Here is a 23,552-nt window from a genome sequence, read left to right on the forward strand (position 1 = left end):
GATCACATAATATTATTATTATTATTATTATTATTTATTTTTTAATATTTTTTTACTTTTCTTTTTCCTGTATATTTTTTTTACTTTTTTATGTTTTTTTTTATTTTTTAATGTTTTTATATTTTTATATTATTTATATTTATATTTTTTTATTTTTTTACATTTTTTAAATTTTAATTTTTATTTATTTATTTTTTTTAAATTTTTTTAAAAATTTTTTATAATTTTTTAAAATTTTTAAAAAAATTTTAATTTTTAAATTTTTATAAATTTTTTTTAAAATTTTTTAACATTTTTAAATTTTTTATTTTTTATTTTTAAAATTTTTATTTTTTATTTTTTATTTTTTATTTTTTAAAATTATTTATTTAAAAAAAATTAATTTTTAAAATTTTTTAAAACATTTTTTATTTTTTTATAGTTTTTAATATTTTTTTACATTTTTTAATATTTTTTTACATTTTTTTCTCCTTTTTTCATGTTTTTTCTTATTGGAGGGTATTTTTGGTAAAAAAAATTCGTTAACCCCGGAATCAATAAAAACCTTAGTTTTTTGAGGTTTTCCGATTCCGGGCTGCATGACCCTTTTGCTGACGTGTCGGGCATGGAACATTACTTGGGAATCATCGAATACCTAAACCAAACAAGGTTTTTGTTGATAACCTTGGATGGATAACCAAGATTATCAAGAATAACCCCGAACCAAACGCACGCTAAGTACCTAAGTATTTATAAATACCCCTTTAACCTTGAGAGAAGATCCTCTGGTCCGCAAATTGCGAACTAGAGGATGGTCTATTACATGAGGACCCTTGATTTGGATGTACCATATCTATTTAAAGATAGAGTCCATTCAAATCAAGGATCCACATCAATGGATCATCTCTTGATCTACAATTTGTGGACCAAAGGATCCTTACTGCTTTAACCTTTCCCTCAAACACAAAACAAAAAAAAAAACCCCCACTGCCGACCGGAACCGCCGTTTTCTGCCTTTCCCCCTCGTCACCTTCGTCACACGCGACGAACCTCGCCGCCGACCTCTGAGGCCGACCAAGCGCCCCACACGAGCACCTTCCGCGGGGCGAGCTCGTGGAGGGCATCGCGACCAAGCGCGGAGGTCTCCAGCCACCTACGAGCGACGCGTAGCGACTGGGCGAGGGCTTTTGGCCGGAGAAAACCAAGAAGAGAAGGCAAGTACACTGTTATGCTAGTATGATTTCCTTGAGGTAAGGGCTAGATGCTTCCGATTATGATGATGGTTTTGGTTGATTGAGATGTGATTCGAGGTTTTCATGTTGTGTTTGCTGGTTCTTTCGGTTCATTTTGGTTTCCAGCATCAGGTTTCGGGATTGGCAGCGGTTTCATTTCCTCCTCGCGGTTTTTGCCGGGTTTGTTGGTGGATTGAGTCTTGATAGAGTTGCTCTTGCCTTTCCCTATTGTTTCTGGTAAGCTGCAGATGATGAGAAGGTTGATTCTCCTTTTTGTTTTCGAAATCTCGAAATGGTTCCCTGATAGATTAGGCTTCAATTGATGAACTCCTAGCTGTGCCCGGAGTTCTGGCCATTTTGTTTTAAAGAGATGTTTTTGCGTATAGATTTTTGTTCTGATCCGTTGACAAGAGTTATATTAGCAAGTTGTTTTAGTGATGTTTCTCTTCTGCTTTAAGATGACTGCTGGGTGGGATAGGTTGTAATTGGGACTGTTTTGGGACTTCTATGGCTTATAGTGTTGGTGTAGGTTGGGTTGTTCATCTATACTTCCTTAGTGTGCTGCAATTCTTCATAAAAAAAAAAAGTAAGGGTTAGTTTGTGCTTGATGTAATTCCTAGTTCAGTAACTACTCAGATTCTCGGTTCGTATGTCTACAGATTTGAATGTTTTCTATGTTTTCAGGCGTTTCGATTCTTTTCCAAGTTGTTATGAATTTGCTCTGAATTCTATAATGCTATGGACTCGTCTAGCTTTTGTTTCGTGATTGCAGGCTTTTGGACATGGTCTGTAGGGATCGGTATATGCTTAGGTGTTGTATTTCATTTTAATTGCTCTGCGTGAAACATTTCCAAAATGGCGATGCTTAAGGAATGCATGATCTGTTGTGCTCTTACAAGACGATTATGCCCAAGGAATGAATGCATGTTCTGTTATGAATTTTCAAAATGACAATGCCTAAGGAAAGAATGAATATGTTACTAAAATAAAGATAAATGGTTGGGTATGTCACTTGTGGTGATAGTACGGAATGAGTGCCCCGGGATGAGCTCCGGGGAGGGTCTTTACAAACTTGACTGATAAATTATTTATGTAAGCTTCGGCTATATGACTGCATGTCCTTAGAAGGAACCTCTAGGACCATGAAAATAGACTGAATCACTGACTCTAGTAGTTATCACCTTGTGACATATCCACCTATATTAGTTATGTAGACTCTTTTACGCATCGGATGTTTTTCTTCTCTATTTTGTATAGAGTTCATGACATATGCTTATTAGATGTTGCACTTGTTACTTCATGGATGCTTATTATTCATAATGAATTGTATTTGTTGGGGGCGTAAACTCATGATGCTTACGTTATAGGTGAGGAAGATACCCCCTAGGATATGATGGGGAGCTTGCGGACGGAGTAACGAGGAGACGAGATAGTTACACGTCACACTGCCCGTACATCTAAGAGTGCTGAGAAGACTGGTGTTATTATGTGTCTTTTAGTTGCAGTATCGTATTAACGTCTTCTTTTCCTGTTCTTTTTGTTGGGTCCATTTATGTGATACTACTGGTTATGTTGGGTATGGTAGTTCTTAGGGTGGATTTACTGTTTTGGTACTTTACAGCATAATTTTTGTATGGATGTTTTGCTTTACCTAGAAAAAAAAAATGAGAAGTCAAGAGTTGTTTCACTGATGCTAAGCCAAGCGGAGGAGTTGCTTGGCTCGACTTCTGTATGTCCCTTGAGCGTCGATTTAATTACTCCTTGTGATGAAGATGGAAGGTTGGTGCTTAATTCCCGATCGGCGTATGACTCATCCGATCGGCCCATACCGTCCACCCGTTAACCGTCTTGACTTTGATTTCTTTTGATCTCTATCGTGACAGCAGAGTGGAGGCCCTCATCATCACCGCATCACTAGTCAAATACCACACTTCGATGGTATCTAGATCCAAGTATAAGTATTTGGACGGATGTAATAATAAGTATCGTTAATTTTATCTCTTAGGGCATCCCCAATGTTATTAACGCGCTCACGTGTTAATGGCATTTGCTATTATTTTTTTTTTATTTTTATTTTTAATCTGTAGCCATTAACGCATTCAATTTTTTAAACGCGTTAATGTTACAGTGAATGAACAGTACTGCCACATTAGTATACACGCCTGTATTAACGTTTCCCATTAACAATATTGTGGGTGTTCTTAGTAAACCAACTTACCGCCCCTTTCTCTTTGTCTAAAAAAATGAAAATCTAAATCTATACCCACAGCTCAGGAATTATATCTTTATATGTTTACATATGATCAATTATATAACAATGTCGTATACCAGTTGTGTAAATAAACTTCAAACAATACCCCAAAAGAAAACCAGTGTTTGATTATCATTATTAGATTAATCATCGACTGCGAACTATCCAGAAAAGAACCATAAACTATAAAACATTGACCCTATGGATCATCCGAGATAGTAAATAATGATATATTTATCACATAAAATTATGGGGTCGAATCGTAAAGTTATCAGGATGTAAATCTTCGGATCCTATGTAACTCACCCTATCATCATTTATCCTTTTGATTGTCATGATTTACTTTTCTCGTGATAACAAAAAGTCAAGTGCGATGGGGATACTAAGACGAACGATTTTATCTTTTGGCACGTAAACTATAAAGCATTAAACCGGACCAAAAACTAATCGATTGTACGAGTGGCGGTTTATTTGAGCCGGTTCTAGAGTGTTCCCCACGTGGCCATGCACGTTAACCAAACGCCATTCTTTAAACTGGATGCTCCACGTACCAGGAAGCGCCAACTAAACGCTTCCAAATCATTAGGTGCCACTCACGCCGGGGAATCGCCTTCCGTGACATGGCGCCGACGCCGGCCACTACGCTTCCTGCCAAATCCGAGCTCCCTCCAACTCGGCCTCCTTGCCTTTTCACTGTGATCGCCCACGAGTCCCCACGTGGCCGCGTGGCCTCCTACCGTCCATAAATACCCGCAGGAAGATCATGCCCCCGTCATCACCGTCGACGGCGAGACATGGCATCGCCGACTCGCGGCTTCTCCTTCTTCCTCCTGGCGCTTGCTCTCTCCCTCCACGCGGCATGCTGTGGAAGGCCCATGAGGAAAGACCTCGGCCTCAACTTGGGCGGCGGGTTGGGCCTCAACGCCGGACTCGGCCTGGGACTTGGTCTGGACGGAGGCGGCAGCGGCTCCAGTTCGGGGATGGGCTACGGATCGTGGTCCGGACCCAATGGTCGTGACTGTCGTTCATCTGGTTGCAGCGGCAATGAAGCGTCGTTTGGTGCAAATGGCGGTGGCTCGGCCGCCGCTGGAAATGGATTTGGGTTTGCTTCGGGGTCGAACAACTGTGGCTCCGGCAACTGCGGCGGTGGTTCTAATTTCGCCGGGTCAGGTGGCGGCTCAACCTCCGGTTCAGGTAGCGGGGTTGGGTTCGCTTCCGGCTCGGGCAACTGTGGGTCTGGTTGTGGCGGGGCGTCCTCTACAAACGGAGGCGGTTCAGCGGCTGCTAATAGCGGCGTCGGTGCCGGTGTCGGAGTAGGTTCCTCCGCCGGCGGAGCTAGGGCGGCCGGTTCAAGTGCTACCGGCTCAGCTGGTGGTTCCGACTGCAACTCCTCACCCACCGGCGTCGGTTCATTTGCTGGCTCCGGTTCCAGCTCAAGCGCGGGCGTGCAGGGCGCCGGTTCGTGGTCCGGTTCGGGAAGCCACGCGAGTTCTTCCTCCGGAGCAAGCAACGGCGGTGCGTGGTCTGGCTCCAATAGCGGATCTCATGCCGCCGCATCTGGATCCGGTTCGTCATCGTCGTCCGTGGCTGGGTCTGGTTCCAGTTCGTGGTCCGCTTCGGGTGGAGGCTCGAGCGGTCCTGGCTCGACGACGTCGGCTTCGAACAGCGGATCCTACTCTTCCTCCTCTTCCATTAATGGCGGCGGTCCACCTGGTTTGGGTTTCGGGTTCACGAACCCGTGGCCAGGTTACGTTGGCTATGGACAAGGGAGTGGCTCAAGGTTTGCTCCAGGACATGGCTACAAGAAGGAAGTCGGTAACTAGTGATCTTATTCTAAAGACGTTAATTAAATAAGCTTGGATTTGAAATCCACGCACTCACGCAGGCACGGCACGGCACGGCACGGCACGGCACGGCACGGCACGCACGGACTCTTCAGTCACTCTCTAATTTGCATGTAATGGCTGATTATAATAATTAAGGTCATGGCAATGGATTCCCTAAATATTTATTAATTAATAAGCTTTGGATTGGATTCCATGTTTGACTCATCCTCGACCTTCCTTCTTCCTTACTCTTTACTCCTTTTCCATCTGAGCTTATGAGCAACTCTTCGAATCTCTCTCCAACACCTCCTCAAGCCTATGACGATCGATCCTCAATCATATCTGTTCTTCTTCTGGGATGAGGCACCAACTATCGATCATTTTTTTTTTTGGCTGATAATCTCTTTATTTTTATATATATTTTTTATAATGGTTTGATCATCTTCACCTTGAATGACATTAACTGTTAGATCATTCTACTACTGTCGATCTAGATAAACAATAATATGATTCAATGTAATGTGTGTGTTTAGACTTTAGGATTTTTTTTTTCCTTTTTTTTTGATTTACCAATAGTATTTTCAATCCAAATTCACATGAACACTGCCTGAAAATAAATGATCGATTTAAAATATTGATCATTTTGAACTTTCTAATGAGGTAAGGTTCCTTCAACTCAAACACTTTTCAAATAGAAAAGTTTCAGCAATATTTAAAAGTATTTATATTTTGTTTATTAAAAACACTTTAATAGTCATAAAATATCTAAATTTGACATTGTGATGACAAATTGATTTTTTTAAAGAATGGTAGACTCAATGAAAGTCTTCTTATGTCAAATCGAACTGTGTATATTTTTCAACCATCAAGGTATTTTTTAGTCAAAATACCTTCATGGTTAAAATCATCCAATTTTGTCATTGAGGTTATGGATGAATTTTTTTAAAACACATTCCAGTGTTTTGGTTTTTTGCTTTTTGTCTTTTGTTTTCATCAAGATGTTTTAACTAAAAAGTATTTAATTTGGTCATTCGAGGCGATGGATGAATTTCTCATAATATTCTAGAGTTCTTGCTGACGGCTCGATGGTGAGACAGGATATCCTGGACCATTTTTTATGGTTCAGGGGATGTGTCACTTGTATTTATGGTCGGATCAAAGTCACGATCCGGCTGCAAATTGTTACTATCCTTTCTTGGGTTCATCGTTCCCACCAGATTATAGTTTTTGTTCGGAGCGAGCGGCCGGAGGCCGCTCGGAGGACACCCTCACTCGGCGCCCAGTAACTTGTGTTGGTGCAACCTTAGGTCAAGGTTGACCTGGTTGACCAGACTCGAGTTGACTTGACTCGAGTTATGTTTTGATGTTTGACGAGTTATGACGATGTTTGACGTGAACAGAAAAGTTGTATCTTGATGTTTGACAAGGATACAAGCTTGGGAGATTGTGGGTGCAACTCGTGGTCAAGGTTGACCTGGTTGACCGGAGGTGAGTTGACCTGACTCGGAAAAGTCCAAGCAGGGAGCTTGGCACGGGAGAAAGTCCAAGTATGGAGACTTGGCACGGAGAAGTCCAAGTATGGAAGCTTGGCACATGGGAAGACGGAGAGGGCTCGGTAGCTCGTTCTCCGGACTGTGGTAAGAGAGGGCTCAGTAGCTCGTTCTCTGGACCGGATGTGGAAAGTCCTGGTGAGTGAAGCCAGGTGAAAATCCTAGCGAGTGAAGCTAGGTGAAAGTGGAAGTCCTGGTGAATGAAGCCAGGCATTCGGGAAAGTCCTGGTGAGTGAAGCCAGGTAGTTTGGAAGTCCTAGTGAGTGAAGCCAGGCAGATTGGAAATCCTGGTGAGTGAAGCCAGGTAAAAACCCTAGTAAGTGAAGCTAGGTGAAAGTCCTGGTGAGTGAAGCCGGGCAAGGGAAAATCCAGATGGATCAAGGGTGATCGGACATCTGGTGTTGGGAAGTCCAAGTAGATCAAGGGAGTGATCGGATACTTGGCACGAAGAGGAAAGCCCAAGTGGGTCAAAGGGATTGACCGAACACTTGGTTGAGAATTCTAGCAGGTCAAGGGAGTGACCAGATGCTAGGAATGATGAACCAACAGGTCAAGGTTGACCGGATGTTGGTGTAGAAGCCTGAGGTTTAGGGCTGGAGGTTTTTGGATCGGTCTGGGGATCGATCCAGTGATACACTGGATAGCCTGATCGGTTACCAGACCGATCAGTAACCATCCAATAGCCTACTGTAGGTTATCTGATCGGTCTGGAGACCGATCAGACAACAATCAGGAGGCGCAAAGAAGTTCGGGAGAAGAGAAGCCTGATCGGTCTACGGACCGATCAGGAGGTTCCCTGATCGGTCCATGGACCGATCAGAGACGGAACAGAAGCGAAGGCTATGGAATGGATCGGTCTGTGGACCGATCCACATGGAGCCTGATCGGTCCACAAACCTATCCAGGCACTAGCCGTTGCGACGCAACGGCTAGATTTCTTCTGTGTTTCTTCGTTTTTCTTCGCAGGTTATAAAAGGAGGGCTGCTGCTGCGAGCCTCGATCTTCTTCTCCTAGTTCTTGCTCCTGCGATCTGAGCTTTGTTGAGCTCCTCATTTGCTGAAGCTTCGTGTGAGCTTCCGTTGGCTGGTTGTCTAGCTGCTGTGCTTGAATCCGTGAAGTTGTTGCTTCATCAACGGACTTCAGTCGACAACAAGAAGGCAAGAAAACTTGGTAGTGTTTGTACATTCATATTCTTCTTATTTGCTTTCTCTATTGTTGTACTCCTTATTGCTGTTGCAAAGATTGTGGCGAGGTTTCTCCACCCACAAGGAGTTTATATTAGCCGGTTCTCCGGGGACTCATCCACCGACGGATTGATAGGCTTCGTCCACCTTACGGACACGCCGAGGAGTAGGAGTTTATCTCCGAACCTCGTTACATCATCGCGTTGAGGTTTGATCTTTCTCATTTGCGTTTCTATTTTGTTATTTCCGCTGCGCTAACCCTAATCGTAGGAAGAAACGCGAAGATTTGGGGTCGGCTATTCACACCCCCCTCTCTAGCCGTGACCATCGGTCCTAACAAGTGGTATCAGAGCAAGGTTGCTCTTCGTCGGATTAACACCCGGGGGAGCACAAGCTAGAGAATGGATCGACTCGGAGAAGACATCACGATTCCACCCTTCTACGAGTGCTGCGACTTCGCGTATTGGAAGGTAAGAATGAAGTATTTTCTTATGACTAATCTTGAGAATTGGAGGTGTGTGCAAGTAGGTTTCACTCCTCCGGAGGATGAAGAAGGAAAACCTCTCAAGAAGAAGAGGTGGACGAAGGAGCAAATCCACCAATCAACCATCAACGATGAGGTAACGAAAATCATTGAATTTTCTTTACCTAATGATGTTTTGTGTAGGATAGGTGGGTATAACGATGCCAAGGAGTTGTGGAATAACTTGGCAAAGCTCCATGAGAAGAACTCCACTTCAAGTCATGAAGAGGAGTCAAGTGAGCCAAGGAGCTCACTTCATAGAGGAATGGATTTAGAAGTTGAGGGCCACTCAACATCTAAAGAAGAAGAGGAGGAGAGTTCTTCTTCAAGTTCGGAGCAAGAAGAAGAAGAAGCGTCTACCTCCGGAAGGGATGAAGAAGAGAGCTTTCATCCACCCTCAAACCTAGGTAACTCAAGCATTTTAATTTCTAGCAAATTACACATAATGTGCTTTGAGTGTAGGGAGTATGGACATTACAAGAGTAAATGTCCAAAGAGGATTAGAAAGTCTCCACCGGCGCCAAAGGTCAAGAAAGCCGGAGTCCCGATATGCAAGGGCAAAGAGCACGTGGTGTGCTTTCAATGCAAGCGAAGAGGACATTATCGGAGCCAATGTCCGAGGGGGAGGCAACCTCACAAGGACAAGAAGACGAGCACATCGATAGGGGGAGCTAAGGCAAAACCTAAGGTAATCTCTAAAGCTCATTTTTGCAATTCAAATAGAACACATGCTAGTAGTTTTATTGCAATTGCTAATAATAATAAGCATGTTAATTATAGAAATCGATACACATGCTTAGGTGCCAAACATGTGAGCCTAGATAAGGATAACACTAGGAAAGCCAACCCTAGGATCAACTCATCTAAGGTTAAGGATAACCTAGGTAGAAATCCAAATCAACTAGATACATGCCTAGGAATACCTCAAAGAAAAATGATAAATTAAAGCTTGAGGTATTAGAGAAAGAAAATCAAGTCTTGAGGTCAAGACTTGACTCTCTAGAAAAGGCTCTTGAGGACTTGACTCTAGGGTCTAGGGGTCAAAAACCCAAGTCCAAGGACAAGAAAGGTTTGGGTCACAAACCTAAGTCCCAAGTGGTCAAGCCCACTTATCATAATGTTCCATTCGATTATGGAACAAGATCTAGGGCTAGGAAGACCATCACCAAGGTCACAAGGGGAGTCACCCCTAGAGTTGATCTCGATGAGTCCCAAATGACCAAGGCTTCAAAGCCTAGGAGGGTCATTAGGAGGGTTGCTAGGGAAGTCATCCCTAGTGAATATTTAGTGAACCCAATGAGCTCAAATAGGTATTGGGTTCCTAGGAGCGTGATTTCATCACGCTAGATGAGTTAGGGTGTGCCAACCTTACTTGAATAGGTAGTTAACCTAATCATGGCAAAAGGTGGCACTTTAGGAAGTTTCAAGGTGCAATCAAGCCTTGAAAATGAAATTAAAAAATATTCCTAAGGTGATTAGGATGTGCCAATCATATTTGAGGAGTTGTCTAGAGTCAATTTAATTGACACATAGTGATCTAAACATCCTTGATATATGATCTTAGATCTATTACACTTAGGAATATAGAACCTATGGCAAGATGATCAAAATTATCAAAAATGGCAACTAAGGCTAGTTTTAGGTATTTTCTATACCTTTATGTGCTATTTGCCATATATTGTTTGCCATATACCATGTCATGACATCATATTTATTTTATGATCATTTAAAATGTCATGATAATGCTTAGGTTAGTTTAAATGTCATGCTTTATTTAAGTTTCACACTTTATGCCATGACATCATGACATTGGCACATGTTTTTACTTATGAAATCATTATATCCCATGTCATCATCTTGTGTATTAATAATCAATGAAATTGATTTAAGGATAAAAACACAATTTGATATTGAGATCAAATTGGTGTTTAGAAAATGCATGAGAACTTAGCCTAAGATAACCTAACCCCATATCTCACATCAAAATTGACTTGGATGTGTTTGATACACTTTAGATGTGTGTGAGATATTAGGATCATGAGTTAGGATCAAGGTACATAGTTCTTGTATCTAGATGAGCCTAATTCAAGAGATTGGAGGATCATAGGGAAAACTTGTGTACAAGTCATGTACATATAGTCCTAAGATTATGGTCCTAAATTAAAGGGTTTAAAATCATTTTAAAATTGATTTGAAAAACCTTGATGAAGCTTTTCTAGTGATAGCATTCATCATTGAGCAAGATGATACAAAGATGAGTTAAACTTTGAACTATTTCAAAAGTTTTTGAACTTTGTATCAAGATTTGAAAATGGAAGTTATTTTCATCTAAAATTATTTTTCCATGATAGTATATGGTATGAGGAATGTATCCTCAAAATTTTACGATTTTTGGAATTTTCTGTAATTTTCTGTGAGTTTCTGAATTTCTCCCGGGGAGAAAAATCAGAAATCTCTGATTTCAGAGGCTGGATCGGTCACCGGACCGATCCAGAGAAGTCCTGATCGGTCTGGTGACCGATCAGTGACGATCCAGAAAGCGAGGATCGATTTGGGAATCGATCCAAGGGGTTCCTGATCGGTCTCGGGACCGATCAGTGCTTGCAATTCTGATTTTCAGCAGGTGTCTGAAATTTCAGTTTTTGGGAGTTGAGTTTCGGGTTTCTAAAGGTTTGAAACTCTCCAAGACATTGTTGGTGCAATGGTCAAGGGGGAGTTGACCTTTAGGGGGAGTCTTACCTAATTGTCAAGGGGGAGTTGACTTTTAGGGGGAGTTTTTACTTCTTAAGACTTTTGAGGATTAGTGATAAGGAATTGTCATTAAGTTGAGTGTTGAGTTTAGTATCAAGGGGGAAATTAAGGGTTTCAATGAAAGGTATGGGACTTTCATTGGGAAGAAACTCTTGACCTTGATTCTCTCTTTTTGATGTGTGTCAAAAAGGGGGAGAGATGTCCCAAGAGGGAGAATGGGAGAATGTTTTGGAAAACCTTATCGGGTTAACCTAACTTGTTTATGGGTTTTGTCAAACATCAAAAAGGGGGAGATTGTTGGTGCAACCTTAGGTCAAGGTTGACCTGGTTGACCAGACTCGAGATGACTTGACTCGAGTTATGTTTTGATGTTTGACGAGTTATGACGATGTTTGACGTGAACAAAAAAGTTGTATCTTGATGTTTGACAAGGATACAAGCTTGGGAGATTGTGGGTGCAACTCGTGGTCAAGGTTGACCTGGTTGACCCGAGGTGAGTTGACCTGACTCGGAAAAGTCCAAGCAGGGAGCTTGGCACGGGAGAAAGTCCAAGTATGGAGACTTGGCACGGAGAAGTCCAAGTATGGAAGCTTGGCACATGGGAAGACGGAGAGGGCTCGGTAGCTCGTTCTCCGGACTGTGGTCAGAGAGGGCTCGGTAGCTCGTTCTTTGGATCGAATGTGGAAAGTCCTGGTGAGTGAAGCCAGGTGAAAATCCTAGCGAGTGAAGCTAGGTGAAAGTGGAAGTCCTGGTGAGTGAAGCCAGGCATTCGGGAAAGTCGTGAGTGAAGCAGGCGGTTTGAAGTCCCGTGAGTGAAGCCGCAGATTGAAATCTGGTGAGTGAAGCGGTAAAACCCTAGTAAGTGAAGCTAGGTGAAAGTCCGGTGAGTGAAGCGGGCAGGAAAATCCAGATGGATCGGGGTGATCGGACATCGGTGTTGGGAAGTCCAAGTAGATCAAGGGAGTGATCGGATACTTGGCACGAAGAGGAAAGCCCAAGTGGGTCAAAGGATTGACCGAACACTTGGTGGAGAATTCTAGCAGGTCAAGGGTGACCGGATGCTAGGAATGATGAACCAACAGTCAAGGTTGACCGGATGTTGGTGTAGAAGCCGAGGTTTAGGGTGGAGGTTTTGGATCGGCGGGACCGATCGGTGATACATCGATAGCCGATCGGTCACCGACCGATCGGTAACCATCGATAGCCTCAGGTTATCTGATCGGTCTAGAGACCGATCAGACAACGATCAGGAGGCACAAAGAAGTTCGGGAGAAGAGAAGCCTGATCGGTCTACGGACCGATCAGAAGGTTCCCTGATGGGTCTGTGGACCGATCAGGAGGTTCCCTGATCGATCCATGGACCGATCAGAGATGGAACAGAAGCGAAGGCTATGGAATGGATCGGTTTGTGGACCGATCCACATGGAGCCTGATCGGTCCACAGACCGATCCAGGCACTAGCCGTTGCGACGCAACGGCTAGATTTCTTCTGTGTTTCTTCGTTTTTCTTCGCAGGTTATAAAAGGAGGGCTGCTGCTGCGAGCCTCGATCTTCTTCTCCTGGTTCTTGCTCCTGCGATCTGAGCTTTGTTGAGCTCCTCATTTGCTGAAGCTTCGTGTGAGCTTCCGTCGGCTGGTTGTCTAGCTGCTGTGCTTGAATCCGTGAAGTTGTTGCTTCATCAACGGACTTCAGTCGACAACAAGAAGGCAAGAAAACTTGGTAGTGTTTGTACATTCATATTCTTTTTATTTGCTTTCTCTATTGTTGTACTCCTTATTGCTGTTGCAAAGATTGTGGCGAGGTTTCTCCACCCACAAGGAGTTTATATTAGCCGATTCTCTGGGGACTCATCCACCGACGGATTGATAGGCTTCGTCCACCTTACGGACACGCCGAGAAGTAGGAGTTTATCTCCGAACCTCGTTACATCATCGTGTTGAGGTTTGATCTTTCTCATTTGCGTTTCTATTTTGTTATTTCCGCTGCGCTAACCCTAATCGTAGGAAGAAACGCGAAGATTTGGGGTCGGCTATTCACACCCCCCTCTCTAGCCGCGACCATCGGTCCTAACAACTTGTCCACTTATCCACCACCGGAGGCTTTCGGACGGCCTTCGGCCGTCTATTCCGAACAAAACCTATAATATGGTGAGGACGGTGAATCCAGGAAGGGATCACAACAATTTACGGTCGGATCACGGCCACGATCCGACTGCAAATACGAGTGACACATCCTCTGGACCACAAAAAAATAATCCAAGAGATCTATGCTCCCCGATGGTGGTCCAACGCTCTACTTTCGAAGGTGCAACGCAACGATATCCGTCGGATTTTCATTTCGTCTCTCATCCAGTGCACCTAAGCAAAGCTCTTTGTTCCACAACTCGCATCGAGATCGAGGAAACCGAGAGTGCGAAAGAAGCGATGGAGAGGGGAAAGGTGTTGCGCGACGATGGGCGGTGGAATTCGCGGACAGTTCCTCGCCTTCTGGCATCCCAGATCCCATCGATTTCACCCGATCTTCTTCTGATCCCGTACTCTCTCGTGTTTACTCTGCTTCTTCTATCTGTTTGCCCACTTCAACTGTTCTTTGATATATATATATATAATGTTTAAAAGTCCTAGGTAAAATTATAAATTATATTCTAATTTTATCTTCCGAGAGCATAGCTTCTTCTAAAAGGACATTTTTACATCATCTAGCATAGAATATATACACCTAAAAAAGTATATATATATAGAAATGACTCATTTAAAATATTTTCGTGGTGCACTTTTAAAGATAAAATAATCAATAATAGCATCATGTCAATGTTTTTCAAAATATTCTTTTCAATATATAAAATTGTTAATCCATTTAGCCTATCTTGAGTCATTATGGTCGTTAAATAATATTTTATTAATTTTAATTTTGAAAAACATCTTTTGATAGATGCCATTGTCATAAATATTATCAATAATATCATATAAGCAATCATCACATTTGAAAACATATCTATTATTTTTAAAAACTCTAATATTTGAATGGAAGATCATTTTTTATCCGTTTCATAAGATTCACTTGGTAACATTACTCGCAAAACTTGTAGTTCTAAAAATATATGTTTTGTATCAATATCAGAAGTGTCACTATTTCTTAGAGTATTTTCAAGATTCACACAAGAATTCATCAATTCATCATCATCTAATCAAATTAATTTTGCAATATAGAATCCAAATATAGATTCAAAATATTGCAACTATTCAAACTTACTTTTCAATTACCCAAAAGTAATATTGACCACTAGGATAAAATAATCTATTTGAAAAGATTCTTCCAATGATTGATTTTACCTTTCAGTGGCAATATGATCAAATTGTCTCTTTCTACATATTTTACATTTTGTAGGAAATACAAGCTTAATTTCCATATCAGATGTTATTTTTTTTATCAACTAAAGTAAAAGCAAAAATATTTTTTCTATATTTTAAAAAGAGAAACAATATTAGAAAATTATTTTATATCAACGTCAAGACGCATATCCACTTTCAAAGTACAAAGAACTATAGAAATGTTAACATAAGTTAAAAGATTGTAGTGTGAACAATGTCCCAATGAGAAAACAAAAGTCTAATACAATCATGTTACAAATACAAGACACTTGATGTTTTTTTAGGTTAACCTAAACCAAATCTAAATCCAAATACACATCCAAATAAACTAGATTCTACTTTTAGGATAGACATTTCTATTATGGAAATAACTTATATGTGTGGAAGTTTCAAGGAATTTCATAAGGCTCCTAGGGCATAGCGCAGACGGCGGACGCTGTTATCTCTGGCGTAATGGTCAGGGGTCGATTCTCAGGAACTGATGATTGAGATTTACCCCACTATGCACCTATGATCTGTATATCTGTATGTACCTCGCTCCATATTTGTGGGGTCAACACTAGGGAGATCGCTAAGGTAACGAATCTACCTTTCAAGGAATTTCATAAAAAAACTTAATTGTATCTTTTGTTTGGTTGTTAGGTGAGCAAAAATTCTTTTCTCTTTTCAATACTTGTTATTTTTTTTCTTCACCAGATTGGGTAGAAGGTCACTCAATTGAGTGGAACGGAAGCTAGATTTGGGGATGAGAAAATTCAAGGAAAGTCTAAAGAGGAGCAAATCAAGATATCTAACAATGAAAGTTATAATTGTTGCTAATGATAAGAATTCTTTGAAAGTCCTATGAAGTAATCAAAATCAGTCAACGATCAAGAAATCTGAAGTTCTAACCCAAGACAATCATTGATCCCCTTAATTTTAATAAATCTTCAAAGAAATCGAGAAGAAAAGGGATTGAAAATGAATCTTGAGTTCTAGCCATTATTAATCATTGATCTTGTTGATTTCAACCCGAATAGAATCAAAATCTTCAACAAAGTTGGGCGTTTGAATGTTATCCTCAAAAAGAGCAATTTCATTGAGCAAATATGTACACAGAGCACGCAGCGGAAAGTAAAGAGACAAAAAGCACAATCGTAAATACCAAGAGTTACTTGGTTCGGAGCGCGACTCCTACTCCAAGGCTCGCACGTGAGAGTGTTTTCGATGAGCAATCACTATAAGTTCGAGAAATCTTTCCAAGACCAATTACAATTACAATATTAAAACTAAGTTACCGACAATACAAAGATATTGGAAAGGAACGTCAATTGTCGGCGTAGTAGTTGAGTGTTGTTGAAGCATTTCATCGCAGCACATAGGAGCGCAAGTAGTCTGATTTTCAGTTGCTTTGAAGTACTGGCCGAGACCCATTTTATAGCCTTCTCAAACTTGATCCAGATCCCCTCACTACAATAAAAATTGCAAACGACAACGGATATTATCCGTTGTCGTAGGGTCAAAAAATCGTTGTAACTGAGGGCATTGTAGAATGTATTGCCCTACTACAACAATTTTGAATCCGTTGTCTTTGTAGACATTTGACAATGATTTTTATCCGTTGTTGTTTATATGCTCAAAATTTATTTACAAAGGATACGATAACGTTTTAAAACCATTGTGGTAGATAATTTCAACAACAGAAATAAGCTATTGTGGTAGACTCTTTTTACAACATTTTTAACCGTTGTGGTAGATAATTTCAACAACAAAAAAATTTCGTTGTGGTTTACATAGTTTTTACAATATTTTTAACTATTATCTTTAATATTCATTAATACCAAACAACCAATCTTATTTTAATATAAGCAAATCACCAATACAAAACTAAATATTTACTACATTAAATCCAAAATAAACATCCATATATAATTCATCTTGTAGCCACACATATACAAAATGAGTTATTACTCATCAAAATACACATGTTTTCCATTACTGTTCTTCATATACATTAAATCACATGTTTTACATTTGCTGTTCTCCATATGGCTTTTAATTTACAAATTAGCAAGGCAAGCTACATCCTAACAAAGCTCACTTCTTACATCAAAAAAACTCAAGCCTCATGAATTGCTCGACTTACAAGAGAAAAATTTAACAAAACTTATCGAATTCCATATTATAGTCTACATGACAACACGAATTCCTAGAAAACAAGCAATACAAGATAGAACAGATATTAGGTATTGTTTCATGCTACACAAGTCAAACAAAATGATATAAATCGGTGTGTATCAAGAAACAGTCGGCAACATCCATTCACGCAAGACAAAATTCCATTATACTCAACACAAAAGAAGGAATGATCTTTTCTTCCTTGAGAATTATACCTCCTTGTCACTCGTTTGACCAAACTAACATGCAGTATATAGAGCGAACTATTAAGAGATCAAACTACAATATATAGATGTTTTCTATATCAATATACTATAGATCATACACGAAATGTCTTTACAAGCTCTTCATTTCATTCTCAAGCAATCACTAACATGCATATAGATTAACATAGTTGAGCTTGATGAAGCATCATAATTGTTATTCGCGATGATACTGTTAGACCCCGTGATTATTTTGATGTGATCAACCAAGTTTAAGTTAGGTCCTGTTTGTCTGATCTCTGTGTCTAAATGTGCAAGAGCTTAGGAGCGCAAGAAGTCGAGCGGAAGACGCAGCTAGCGAGAAGGATGGCACGGGAAGGAAGCTGACTTGCTCGGTGCGTCCGAAGGATGAGAGAGCTACGGAAGAGTACACTGGTGGGCGAGAAGAACGTGCGCGACGTTCGAGGGATATTAAGCCGGGACGGAAGACTGCTCGAGGAGAAGGCCGGGAACTGGGTTCGGGTGAGCCCTATTCCGGATGGCCGAAATCACCTAAGCAAGCCGAACCAGAGCAAGTCAACCGGGAAGTTGACTTGACAAGTGTTCGATCAACTGAACCCTCTGATCGGTCGATCGAACCCCTTTCATCAGAAGCCAGCCATTGGAGATACGTCAGCAGCCACGTCAGCAACCAATGGCTGATCGGTCGATCGAACCTTCGGATCGGTCGACCGAACCGAAGATGATCATAGACTTGGTCGAAGCAATTTGATCGGGTCAGATCGAGAAGAGACCGTTGGCTGATCGGTCGACCGGATACAAGGATTGATCGACTGAACCTTAGCTTGATCCACAAAGCCTGCATCCAGATGGGAAGCTGGGAAAGTACACAGGTTCGGTCGACCGAACCTGGGGATCGGTCGACCGACCCCCCTCTCGAGTCAAACCCTGATCCCGAAGATCAGGGGCTCTGGATGAGTCTTGGAACCCCTATATAAAGGGGTCTCGAACAGAACAATAATCAACGAAATCAACTCTGTAACTCATTTTCCAAGCAACTTGTAAGAGCGTTCAAAGTGTAAAAAGGCTTCTCCGCCTTCAGAGAAGGAGACTCTTTTAGTGCGTCTTTCCACCACCTTGGATTAACAACTGTCTTGGTTGTAACCAAGTCAAACTGCCGAGTCGTTTCTTTTCTTTCCTGTTAATCACGTTTACTATTCTTGTTGCTTTTATTTTTGAGTTGAAAGCCTTGAGGAGGGTTTACTTTTTATTGCATGCAATTCACCCCCTTCTTGCCGGTCCCTGCTGTTAGGATGTATACTAAAAGCCTAGCTTTTGGTATAAACATTTATCTAGAAATAAGAATCACATTGGTCAAATGTCTACATTTATGATTAATGTAGTTGTTCAGTTAATTTATATTGTAGATAACATGGTGTGTGGTGTCACACACAGAAGATCATGTTATCAGTACCTTATAAATTATAAACAGTAGCTTACGATCAAGATGGAAAGGAACAAACCATTGGAAGATCATAGTGTAATTAGGTATTAGTTTGTCTTAACTATATAATTACACTAGTACACTTAGAGTGTATTGAGTATGACCATTAGAGGTCGTTTCTTTTATACTGACTTTATAAAGGAACAAAGACCTCAGTTATTATAGAAGTGTGTGCTCTTAATCCTAATATAATAACAAGCACATATATTTGATATTTATTTCTTTAATTTATCAATGGGTGAGATTTAGTTCGATAAATCAATAAGCCCGATAAGTTGGGAAATGATATCACTTATAGTGTGTGTTGTTGATTATAGAAGGAAACTATTTCCTAGTAATCTAGGTTAAGAATGTTCCCAAGAGGAGCTCATAAGGATTGTCATGTTAAACCCTGCAGGTGGACTTAGTCCGACATGACGATAAGGTTGAGTGATACTACTCTTGGACTAAGATATTAATTAAATGAGTTGTCAGTAACTCACTTAATTAGTGGACATTCGACATCTTAAACACAAGGAGACTAACACACTCATAATAAGAATGAGCCCAAAAATGTAATTTGGGATTGGTGCGGTAGTTCAATAATAGTTCTCTAGTGGAATGAATTATTATTGATAAAATTAAGTTGTGTGTTCGGGGCGAACATGGGATGCTTAATTTTATCGGGAGACCAAAACCAATTCCTCCTCTCGGTCCCTATCGTAACCTCTTAGTTATAGAGTACTATACCCACCTTCTTACCCATCCTATAGGGGCTGACCAAGCTAGCTTGGAGACCAAGCTAGGGCCGGCCATGGTTTGGTTCATAGGTGAATTCATGTGGTCGACCCTAGCTTGAACTCAAGCTTAGGTGGCCGGCCCTATTAAAATAAAAAGGAATTTTAATTTTAAATTTTTTCTTATGTGGATAACATGATTTAAAAGAGAGTTTAAAAATTTAAATCTTTCCTTTTATAAGATTCTACAAAAGATTCAGAGAAGAGCTAAATCTCTTTTCTTATTTGTAGATTAAAAGGTTGATTTTAATTTTGGTAAAAACTTTCCTTTTAATCATGTTCATGATTTAAAAGAAAGTTTAAAAATTAAAAATTCTCTTTTATTAGTTTCTACAAAAGATTAAGAAAAGATTTAATATCTTTCCTTATTTGTAGATTGAAAGGAGATTTAAATTTTTAGTGATAACTTTCCTTTTTTAGAAATTATCCACATGTTTAAAAGAAAGATTTTAATTTATAAAGTTTCCTTTTTATTAACCAATCATGAAGGGATAAAAATTATTAGAGAAATTTTTATAAATTTTCGGAAACAAATTAGGAAGTTTTAATTCTTGTTTTAATTAAAACTTTCCTTGATTTGGGGATTGTAGGTGGCCGGCCATTGATATTAAGAAAAGAAAATTGTTTTAATTAAAATAATTTTTCTTTTTCATGGCAAAGGAATTAAGGAAATTTTTATTTAAATTTCCTTATTTGCCAAGACCAAGGATTATAAAAGAGGAGGTAAAGGTGTCTTCAAGGTGAACGACTCTATTCTTTTTCTTCCTCTCTTTTCTTCCTAGGTGTGGCCGGCCCCTAGAGTTTCCCCTTCCCCTTCTCTCTTCTCCTTCTTGTGGCCGAGACTTCATCACCTCTTGGAGACATAGAAGTGGCCGGATATAGCTTGGAGAAAAGGAGAGAAAGGAGGCTTGTTTCTTGCATCCCTTGGAGCTTGGTTGGTGGAAAAAGTTCTTCATCCTTTGGAAGTTTTTGCTTGGCCGAAACTTGAAGGAAGGAAGAAGAAGGTGCCTTGGTGGTTCTCATCTCGGAAGATCATTGCCCACACAATGTCCGAGGTTAGAAGAGGAATACGGTAGAAGATCAAGAGGTCATTGAAAATTCACAAAGAAAGGTATAACTAGTAATTATTTTCCGCATCATACTAGTTTTATTTCTTTGTAAAAATACTAAATACAAGAGGCATGTGATTCTAGATTTCGAATTAGTTTTCGATGTTGTGTTCTTTTGTTTTCTTTTCGAACTTATGTTTCGATTATTCTTTTTGGTTAACCTAGAGTTATTTAAGGAAATTAAATATTAACTTTCTTTAAAAGGCTTTGTCTAGGCGGTGGTGGTTGTTCCCATATCCAAGAAGGCCATGTGCCTCGCCATGCAGTCCTGGAAGCCAAATTTAGAAATTAATATTTAATTAACTTTGTGACCCAGGTGATTTGGATCGAATGTGTTAAGTTCCGCAGGAGATCCAAGTCTAAACTTAAAAGAACATATAAGTTAAACTTGGGATCAAACGTGTTAAGTTCCGCAGGCGATCCAAGTTTAATTTAAAAGAACACATGGTAGCTAGGAAAGGTTCAGACCTTTGTACAAAATTTTTGTACAGTGGAACCATTAGGCTTTCTGAGTAGCAACCAACACCCGCTGCAACAACAAGTGGTATCAGAGCCCAACAGCCTCAGAAGGACTAACTGCTGTCTGAAGCACAAAGATCAGGACAATAGCTGGCGCGAACATTCATCCCCCGAAGTTCGACAGAGATTTCGCTACATGGAAGCGAAAAATGGAGGTATTCTTTAAAACTGAATTTGATATACTTTTAATAATGAAGTATGGATATGCAGCGCCAAAAGATAAAGAAGAGTGCAACTGGACGAAGAAGGAGCAGGCCGATTGCGTGGCCAACGGAAAGGCCAAATTTCACCTGCTCAGTGTTCTGCCTCCACAGGAGGTAAGTCGAATCGGAAGTTACGGCTTTGCAAAAGACCTCTGGGATAAATTTCTGGAGCTCCACAAATGCACCTCAGAAGCAAAGCTAGCAAGGCGCGACATCCTCCAGACACAACTAACAAACCTCCGGATGAACAACGACAAGAAGGTTGCGCAACTCCAAGCGAGAATCAAGGAGCTAATAACGCAACTGACGAATCTCGGAGAAACGGTAATAAACCGAGATTCCATCCGATACGCGCTCAACTCCTTCCCCAGAACTCCTAAATGGGCGTCCTTAGTAGATGCATACTACATCTCTAAGGACTTTGAGGTAAGTAGTTTAGAAAACTTATTCTCTACCTTCGAACTTCACGAGTCTCGACTTGCAAAGAAACCAGTAGAGAAGTCAAACCTCAACATTGCCCTACAAGCCGAAAAAAATGATCTCGACTCCGAAGCATCGATCGACGAAAACGAAGCAGCGTTATTGGTAAGAAAGCTAAAATAAATTTGTTAAAACTAATAAATTTAAATCGCAGTTGGGGAAGCATCCACGAAACAGAAGGACAGTTTGATGCTACAACTGCAACGAGGAAGGACACATCAAGGATGACTGCCCCAAACTGAAGAAAAGGAACAAAGAGAAGCCTCAAAAATTGACGTCCTCTATACGCAAGAGTCTGAAGGCAACATGGGATGATTATTCATCCTTCGAGTCAGAAGCCGAAGCTTTCTCGGGACTAGCACTGGTGGCTAACCATCTCTTCGAAGATGACTCGGACTCAGAGATGAGCATTGATCAAGGGGGAGAATCAGAAGAAGAAAGCTACGATGAAGGGAGAGCATCACCAAGTGAGGTAAGTAAGGTACGTGATCTCACTCCTTCTCAGTCTTTTAAGTTTATCAAAGTGCTTACTAAATACTTAGTCAAATCAGAAAAAGAACTTGACAACTTGAAAACGCTGTTAAAGAATTTGAACTTAGAAAATGAGAAATTAAATTTAGAACTTGAAAATTTGAAAACTGAAAATGCATGCTTAAGACCAAATCGATTTCAAAAATGAAAAATTAAGGTCTACGGAAAATTAAATTGGTATATAAGAAAACATCAGGGTCAACTTAGAAAAATACCGAAAGTATATGTACCCCCTAAGTTTTTAACCAATCCTGTAGGAAGGAACCTTTACTGGGTTCTAAAATCTTTGCTAGAGTAAAACTTTATGAGTTAGAACTTACAGCGAGTAAATTAAACAATGAATTTCTTTATGAAGCTTTGTCAAGTAAGTGGTTGTTGCTCCAATAACCAAGAAGGCCAAGTGCCTCGTCACGACCTAGAAGCCGAAATATCGAAATAAAATATTTAATTAACTTTCTGGTAAAAACATTAAAATTAGAATAAAACAATGCTTTTAAAGGTTACTTAAATATTTTTTATCATTTTTAAATACTGCACATAAAATTTGAAAAATACTCAGAAATTATTTTTGAAAAATTCTCAAATAGTATTTTTATCTAAGTTTAAATCTATTCTGAAATTAGAAATTATTTTATTTACACTTGAAATTATTCTTAAATTGTTTACTTTGCAAAATTTTCAAATGACTTAGAAAACTTTTGGGATTTTTTTTTAAAACAAAAAAAATGACTTAGAAAATTGTTTTCCCCTGTTTTTGCTGTGATCAAAGGGGGAGAGTTAAATAACACAAGTTTAGGGGAGTTAGGAAATTAAATTTTTTAATTTTATTTTTCTGTACTTAAAATGTTAGTTTAGTAATTTCCTTAAAATTACTATTTGTTTGTCTTACCCAAAATTAAACTTGTGTTGATGCACATCAAAAAGGGGGAGATTGTTGGATCCCGTGATTGTTTTGATGTGATCAACCAAGTTTAGGTTAGTTCCTGTTTGTTTGATCCCTGTGTCTAAGTGTGCAGGAGCGCAGGAAGTCGAGCGGAAGACGCAGCTAGCGAGAAAGACGGCACAGGAAGAGAGCCGACGGGTTCGGTGCGTCCGAAGGGCGAGAGAGCTGCGGAAGAGTACACCGGTGGGTGAGAAGAACGTGCGCGGCGTTTGAGGGACATTAAGCCGGGACGGAAGACTGCTCGAGGAGAAGGCCGGAATCTAGGTTTGGGTGAGCCCTATTCCTGATGGCCGAAATCACCCAAGCAAGCCGAACCAGAGCAAGTCAACCGGGAAATTGACTTGACAAGTGTTCGGTCGACCGAACCCCTTTCATCAGAAGGCAGCCATTGGAGACACGTTAGTAGCCACGTTAGCAACCAATGGCTGATCGATCGACCGAACCTTCGGATCGGTCGACT

General features: G+C 40.3%; 1 protein-coding gene and 1 long non-coding RNA gene across 2 annotated transcripts; both read left to right on the top strand.

Moving 5' to 3' along the window:
* The first annotated feature begins 969 nt into the window (after positions 1-969).
* Positions 970-2,875, top strand: LOC122021747. Its single transcript, XR_006122628.1, has 3 exons — positions 970-1,229; positions 1,338-1,448; positions 2,579-2,875. It is a non-coding gene; the product is annotated as an uncharacterized LOC122021747 (long non-coding RNA).
* A 1,336-nt stretch (positions 2,876-4,211) lies between these two features.
* On the top strand, positions 4,212-5,467 carry LOC122020571 (glycine-rich protein DOT1-like). Its single transcript, XM_042578545.1, has 2 exons — positions 4,212-5,273; positions 5,348-5,467. Exons 1-2 carry the CDS (start codon positions 4,257-4,259, stop codon positions 5,441-5,443), a joined length of 1,113 nt encoding a protein of 370 aa, XP_042434479.1. The 5' UTR covers positions 4,212-4,256; the 3' UTR covers positions 5,444-5,467.
* The last annotated feature ends 18,085 nt before the right edge of the window (positions 5,468-23,552 follow it).

This window comes from Zingiber officinale, chromosome 9A (assembly GCF_018446385.1).
Source record: "Zingiber officinale cultivar Zhangliang chromosome 9A, Zo_v1.1, whole genome shotgun sequence".
NCBI classification, from domain to species: domain Eukaryota; kingdom Viridiplantae; phylum Streptophyta; class Magnoliopsida; order Zingiberales; family Zingiberaceae; genus Zingiber; species Zingiber officinale.